The sequence below is a fragment of the Gymnoscopelus microlampas genome (genome assembly GCF_963454915.1).
Source record: "Gymnoscopelus microlampas genome assembly, chromosome: 13".
Lineage (NCBI taxonomy): Eukaryota > Metazoa > Chordata > Actinopteri > Myctophiformes > Myctophidae > Gymnoscopelus > Gymnoscopelus microlampas.
Window position 1 is genome coordinate 33,676,787 of NC_139950.1, and position 8,028 is coordinate 33,684,814.

The 8,028-nt window shown below is 42.4% G+C and overlaps 1 protein-coding gene across 4 annotated transcripts in view; it reads left to right on the forward strand.

The window, feature by feature from the left end:
• Nucleotides 1-5,364, forward strand: part of bicc1a (BicC family RNA binding protein 1a) — a 78,519-nt gene extending 73,155 nt beyond the window's left edge. For all 4 annotated transcript variants that reach the window (XM_084075546.1, XM_084075547.1, XM_084075548.1 and 1 more), the window contains one exon: nucleotides 1,997-5,364. In XM_084075546.1, coding sequence (XP_083931672.1) covers nucleotides 1,997-2,124 — 128 coding nt within the window. In that variant the 3' untranslated portion in view covers nucleotides 2,125-5,364. The remainder of the gene's footprint in view (nucleotides 1-1,996) is intronic.
• Nucleotides 5,365-8,028: the final 2,664 nt, after the last annotated feature.

An 8,028-nucleotide genomic window follows, 5' to 3' on the forward strand; every position in this document is an offset into this window, starting at 1 on the left:
AGCACTACAGCTCAACCTCCCCCTCCTTTGGTGTGGGAGGTCATGGCATCAGCTCACTGTTCTGTCTTGATAATCACTGCTGCCAACTAGATTGTGGGCCCTGCCAACTTTCAGATGCAGTGTGAAATTAGCTTATATGGTTTTCATTAATTACTTGTAGAGTATTATATCTGCCACATGGCTGTGTGGCACCCAGTTACACATACAGTATCTAGTCCAAGACTTGTCAAAACTGAAGCAGAAGTAATTTATTCTGCCATGTGAATTTAAAAGTCAGAAGAGGCTCTTTTTTTATCAGCAAACCATAGTAGAGCAGTTCAAGCCGCTGTTTTCTCACTACCATTGCTGTTGTGAGTAACTTATCTTGTAAAAATAACGTTCAGTTTTATGCCCCCAGGAGTAGATGGGAGTTAGACAAATTCTTATCAGATGAGTGCATTGATATTGATATTGCTCCCCTTGCAGCAGCTGCCTCGTTATATTGACTCCGTTCTTGTTGTTGAATTTAAAATACAGTACATGTAATGGTTTTCACAATTCATTACAAATGTCATTATTTTGGATATTGCTGTACTGTGAGTTTAGAGTTTGCATAATATTTGTTTTATCATGTTATTGTTGAGATCAGAAGCTTTGAGACTTGTCTCAAATCTGCTGTTAACATTCTGTTAAAAAAGATTTAGAAGGTAATTAATCAGAGCCAGGGTTTGACAGCAGGATTGTTGGAGAAATGTTCATGCATGGCCAACATAGTGATTATTGCGGAAGCAGAGAGGGGGCCCCTGGGCCACAGTTTGGTTCCATTTCTGTGCTGCTCAGCCAGGAACAGGTCAATGCTGATCACTGCTGAAAAGACTTCACACAGATTAAGAAACAGAACAACGCTCTCCCTTCTCTCACCACTCACTGTCTCTATATCCTTCATCAAGTCTCAATATCTCCTTTCAAAAAGAGATAGAGTGCCAGTCAATTTGGTCCAGGTTTGCACTTCCAGTATGTATGCCAATGAAAAGAGAAGTTGGAATGAGCTACTGTACCTGTCTCCGATAATCAGACTGAAGGTTTTTGCTGGCAGGGACAGAGACACGGCCATCATGTGAATGATTCACAGATGCGGGGTTGTTGTGTTGACATATTTTCATGAATGTATTTTGACCGGCCTGCAGGGCAATCTAACATGCAGGTGGCAAGAAAAAATTGGTTGCCGTGAGCCATCCTGTGGCAATTTGATGGCAATTTTCTTGTCTGTGTCAATCGAGTCATACCACAAGGAAAACACAATTAATATGCTCCCTGGTTGTATTTTTTCCAATCACATCTTGGTCCACTATAGTTTGCACATCATCATGAGTACAGTCAGTCACATCAGAACTGTCAAGAATTCTCTCAACAGAAAACATACCGTGTTTTTGTGGAATTATTTTTTATTTTTGGGCTTTTTATGCCTTTATTATTGATAGGACAGTAGGCTGACCATAGACATATAAAGGTAGACGCCTCCTTCAGCTCTGAAGCGTTCGTATCTCGGGCGCGCTTCCTTGTTCCGCAGGGCTCTTATATTATTGCCAGGGCTAGCCTTCCACTTCCTTCCGCTTCAGCAGGGCAAGCTGGAAACTTCCGTATGCGTCACAGAAGGGGGCGTTCGGTAGGCCAATCAGAGGCAGGTGGGGCGGGTCTTTTCTTAAGAGGCAGCCGCGCAGCAACTAGTCAGTTAGACACGCTGTGATTGGCCAGTAGTTAACGCGATGTGATTGGTCAGTAGTCAAACAGCCCTGCGGAAGAGCCTTGTATTGAGATACCAGTCGCTACAATGAACTGCAGAGGCCAATGAGGTATCTAGGTTTATATATATATGAGGCTGACAGGAAATGGGGAGAAAGAGATGGGGAGTGACACGTAGCAAAGGCCGTCTGGAATCGGGACTAGAATTATTTTATCATGCATCCTGTGACTGAGGGTTTTGCGGTTTTCTTTTCTTTTCTTTTTTTTCCTGCAGAGCTAAACAAGAACCGGAGGAAGCTGTTTGAGCCGCCCATCAGGTCTTCTTTCCTGGAGGGCGGTGCCAGTGGTCGTCTCTCTCGCCAATTTCACGCAGACATGGCCAGCATCAGCGGCCGGTGGTAGGAGACCCCAGACCCTCCATACTGCCCCAGAACTGTCCGTGATAGAGACCAAGCCTCCAGTGCCTTTCTCTAGACCTCAATAGCCCAGGATTCAACCTGCCCTGGCTAGTTTTGGTCTTCTACCCTCGAGCTGAACTAAGACTTGTTCTACTTGTTGCCAAATAAAAAAAAAAAAGCCATAGTTTAAGTGCCATTAAGGAAGAAGAAGGGATTTCTCAGATATATGAAGTTGATGCAGTGTTCAATGCATCTATCTGAAGCATTTATATGAAGGTTGTTATTGTAGTTCTGGAAAAAAGGGTACTGTCCAGTATTTTGTCCACTTTTTTGTTGAAGGGAACAGGCAGAATGATTAGTACAATCAATTTCCACATTGATACAATCTACATTAGTTGTATTCCGTTGTGTCAATGACATGCACTTTAACAATGCTAGACTTTTGTTGTTTAATGTCTGCCGAATTGTCCTGTTTTTTCTTTTTTTCTTTTTTTAGTTTTTTCTCCTTTGTTTGTTTTGATTTTGGTTTATTTGCTGACAAAAAGTTACCGTTAAGACTGGTCAGAAAAGCAAATAAACCTTATGTTAAAAAAAACAATGCTAGACTTTTTGCCTGTGAAAGCCTGATTCCTTAGATTGGAATGATGGTTACCTATGCATTTGTTTTATTAACTCAAAGCACAGATGTATTTTGTACCTAGCCAAATGTAAGCACTTAACCAGTGAGATTAGGACGTTGTGAAACCAAGCGGAAACCAGGTCATCATGCCAAAGCAGTGACATCATCGAACCTTAACACAGACACCAAAAAATATATCATCATTGACCTTTTGACCTTTGGCTGGCCTCAGTGTTTTGTGATTGGTGGACATTCCTCTGATGTTTTCTGTGTCCAGCAACAGGCTCCTGCAGCTGTCTTGCAGTTAAAACAAAACAAAATCTAATATTTTGTACTCGTGTTACGATGTTTTTTTTATTTTATTTTTTTTATTATCATTTTAGGGGAAGGGGAGGAATGTTTAACGGTAATCAGTTTACATATATATTTTGTATGGTTTCCTTTTTTTATATGTTCATGAATGAGTTCCTATGATTTGTAATTAGATTATTATTAGCGACTTTGATAACTTTTTTTTGCCCCATAATCTGTGGAGCCGTTATATGGCTGCGCCATTAGACAGCAGCTGAGCGACGAGGCAATTAGTCCGAGCGCTACAGGCCTCTCTCTCTGATTGTGTCAATAGGCATCTTTCTGTGGTTCTGTTCCTCTTCTGTTTGTTGATAGTATGTGGCCTTTTGTCTTGTTGATGGTATTTGTCAGTGTTGGCCTCTCTGTGGCCCCCTCTGTGTGCATGGAATCTGTGTGTTTGAAACACTTCATCTATGCTAGAACTGAGTGCCTTTTGTCTTCCTCACCTCTCACAGTCTCACTGAGAGTGGGGAAAACATCCCTTTAGAAGTGTTAACCAAGTCCAGCCATCGCGTTTGTTAGTGAAAAGTGCCAACATAAATTACTAGTACTTCAGCAGGGAGTAGTTAATTTACATAGAAAGAATAACATTTGTTCTAAACTTGACTGACATTACTTCCCAGCTTGGAGGTACCATCACAGAATACTCTTAGCCATGTTAGATTCATGTGATAGCGTCTTGAATACGTTTCATTTATGCTTGGTCCACTTAATCAACAGAACCATGCTATTTCAAATGATAAATAGAAGTCTAGAATTTTCGAGTCATTTGTGCAATCTAACATGTGGAAATCTGTTGAGCTATGCTTGATGAAGTAAGCAGCAGCAGCAGTGTTTATAGCGTCAAAGCTTGTGCCTGTTCTGGGCTTTTGTTGTATGTTCAGTTTTGAAAAGGAAACATCCTTCCTGAGGGTTCATTAACTTTGGATGACTCCGAAATGTATTTCTTTGTGCAAGCTCTCAAGATTCATCTGTGGATTTAGCTTTGAACTGATCCGTTTCCCCCAAATCCCAAAGAATTTTGAGTGTTCTTAAAGTATCAACTGCACTTAAGTGAACTGGTCCAAGCATCATCGTGGAATATTAGATTTTATGAAATCTAATTGAATGTCTATGTAGTACAGCAGGAACAAAGACTAATTAGGACGGTAGAAATAACTCTTTTTGGTAAATGCGAGTATTATGTGTAGTTAAGAAACGTATATGAACACAGTAGTGAATCTGTAACGGTTCTAAGCAATTGCAACAGCCATGAACCATTACACTCAAAGAGGGCAGTCAGTCGCTCATCTGTGCTAGCATCAATTCCCCGTTTCAGTGATAACATTTATCACTCGTCCCATAACCACTTCTCATGCTAACCTCTCGTCCGATTTGAGCCATTCTCAATGTGGTTGTCAAGAAAATAACGTTATGCTAAATAATATTGTGACATGGTTGCTATTGCTAACCAGGATTTTTTTTTTCCTTTTAAGTTTTACAGAAAGATGGAGGGGCAGTAGCTAATGTAGAAAGGGATTCTTTATCTTGAGAGGAAACCCAGGCCTTGGTCGCCACCCCACTCATCATGGTACTAAGTGAAAATGTTGGAGCACTGTTTCTCTCAGTGTCATGACTCGTGTTCCTGCCTAGCAGACATTTGTTTTCGTCCGGGCCAAGTGTCACCTTGTTTGGATGTGTTTTGCTCACAGGGCAATATAGGTTCTAGTCTTATCAAGTGAATGTTGTTTAAAACAAAACATAAAAAACAATAAGAGAATTATTGATACATCTTATTGCAGATTAATGAAGGGACTTGTTTTGTAGTCAGAAGCGTTTACTGCTTATCTAGTCTATGCCCTTGATTGAATGGAAATTATGTCTTTAATTTGTTGTGTGTTAGTCACACAGTTGTTGTTCCCAAAGGGATTCATTTGTAAGGGTCTACTTTGTACTGCATTAGACCAAATGGTACATTTACGATGAATGTAAACCACTAAGGAACTAATGTAATGCCTATACGACTTTTTGACTCATGCAACTGTTTGTGTGTGAGAAAAAGGTACAGTTCTGCTCAAGGTTCCACAGAAGAATTCAAGAGTAAACATTGCATTTCTGGCCATTGCTCTTTTCCACTGTGTCATCTGTTGATGCAACTGTTGTTATTCTAACTGTATTTGTAGTGCAGATATATTCATTGGGAGGAAGTTTTGGTGTAATTGTGAAACGGGCAAAAAAATAAATGTTTGTTCAAACATTGAAATTCTATTACAGTACAAAGTAAATAAATGTATACAGACCATGTTTGTCTTGTTTGACTTACTACTGTTTATGTTTATACTTTATATTACCAATATTGTTCACTAGATGCACAAGGAACGTTCACCAAGACGATAGTGAAGTGACTTTATCCTAGCCTACTATAAGCTGAAGATGTTGCTATTAACCATATGTTTTCTGTTTTTAGAATTGACAGTATACTGTTTTATCACGTACATGTCAAACTACCACAGGCAAAGCTCCATGTGAACATAGTGTTAAATAATTGAACAGACCCTGCAAACTCCTCTCATAATCTTCATTAATAATCCAATCCCACCTGGGTGTGATTGCTGTCAGAGCCTATGAGCCCCCTAATCCACACAGCCTGGACGTGACCAATTTTACAGAATTAATCGACTTTAATAGAAACACACCAGGACAGAGAATATTCTGCATACAAGAGAACAATTCTCACACTAAAGTATGATTCTAAAGCATCTTTTTCCTTGCTACCTGCCTACTATGACCCTTGTTTCAGAGAGTATTTCAATCTCACCAATGTAAATTGTTCAGTTGTAGTGGGTTGGTTTCCCTCCGGGGTGAAAGATTCAGTCAGCACATACAGTAATCAATTCCCCCTGTAATGAAATCAAGGCTGGGCCAAGAGGTCAGCAGAGAACATTGAAGCGAGGTCACCAACACAACAGTAGCCTGTCAGTCCCTCTGCACTCCCCCCTCACTGCCACAGATTAACTTCTGCCCTCTTTTACTTGCCACAGTGTGTTTCCATTTCACATCTAATAGGGCCGCCTCCACAACACAGCAGTTTTGTCACGGCAGTTGCTGAAATGGAATTCTCAGATGACTATTCCCATGTTCTGTGCTCTGACTGCTGACTGCCGGCACAGTGGTGTTTAAAGCCTCAAGGGGGCACTGTCACAACTTGAAATGGGTCTCCTCCACTTTTGCATGTGACTGTAAGGCATAGATGGCTAGGGACTAACACATTGCAGGCTTATCTATAATTCACAGAATCTGTCTGTGAGTGTGTCTGTCGCATAAAATCTGTCCCTGGCGTAACAGTTAGTTTCCGGTCTCAAACTTGGCGTGTGTGTCTCATATGAAGAGTGGTGTGCATTTGGTAATTTGATATGGTCATGTAAAACACTAACAGCTCAAGTATTTGAATTGATATGACTAGAAGCTCGCCCCCGCTACGCGGGGGCTCGCGTCTAGCCCGCGGCCACGCCCACGTAGCGCCCGCGGCCACTTGGCAACTCATATAAGTGGCGTAGCGTCATGAGGGTCAGTGGGGCCGTGGCTCGGTCAGTGAAGACCCTGTAGTGCGGATGATATGTGGCATAGAGGGGCAGATTGTAAATCCCCAGAGGAAACATCCGTGGGCTACCATTGGTTCAGCGATGTGTGCGGTCGCCCTGCGGCCCCTCCTCCTCCACCAATGTGCAGTATTGAGAGCCCTGACGTCACAACAATTGGAGCGATGGGCACTGCACTGTGGTTGGTTAGGGTACACCTAGGGCCCAGGTAGAACCCAGTTAAAGCCTGCATGGGCAAACCCAGGTAGGACCCGCCTTGGTCCCACATAAACATGGGTAGTTGGGGCCCACCTAAGGGCCAGGTAGAAGCTACTTATAGCCTGCATGGGCATCGCAGTTGGGACTGAAGTGGATGCCGCTGACATTGCTGACATGGGGTCCATATGGTTTAGCCCACCTTGAAACCATATGGGAACTACGCTGGCATGCTGGCTGTAATGCAAACGCTGCATCATACCTGCAGTGTGTAGTTTGATGTTGTGTGTGTAGCAGATATACCTGCAGTGTGTAGATCAATGTCCATATGAAAGTCAATGCCCAGCAGTTTTTTTTTTCCCCAGCAGAGTTTCTAGTGTCTCTGTCTCTCTCTGGAAGAGGTTGCACATGAACTCTGCAGCCGCACTGAGGCGCTCCAACACAAACACTCTGACATTAAGCTGCTTCACACAACAAACATCAGCACGACGCTGCTGTTTGTCCAAAAGACACAATATCTCCTCTCCCACCGACGTCATGTGTTCATTTATCGACAGCCGTACAGACTCCTTTTGACACATTTTACCTCGTTTATCCAGCTCTCACTGACTCATCGGGCTGTTATTTTGCTGCGATCAAGTCAACGATGTGAGAGAGTAGCTATCACAGACGGACGGACAGGGGGTGAAACATAGTCTTGCGCCATGCCTTTCGGCCTGGCGGAGACAATAAAAAAAGTAAAGTAAAGGAAATGAGCATTTCTGCAACAAAAGTAGTCAACAAACTATACTATGAAAACATGGGCCACATTGTCAAAGAATGTAAGAAAGAGGCAGTCATGTAGAAAATAGCCGATCTACAAGCTTACAAAGCCTCTCAACGTGAGGCGTTTTGAGCTTGTAGATCGGCTATTTTCACAATATGTACTTGTGGAACGGAGTCAAACAGAATGGGGGGGTCCCCAGATCAAGTACGTTTATTTGGGGGGGGGGGCGTGAAAGGGTTGATAAGCACTGCTGTAATCGGAGCGAAATTATCTGAAATTACTACATGACCATAATGCAGCCTAACATGCGTTGCACGGGGCGGTCCTGCCATTACGTTAGTTACTGTAGTTGCTGTGGAGCTACATAGTTCTCCAGAAGACACACACAAACATACACCA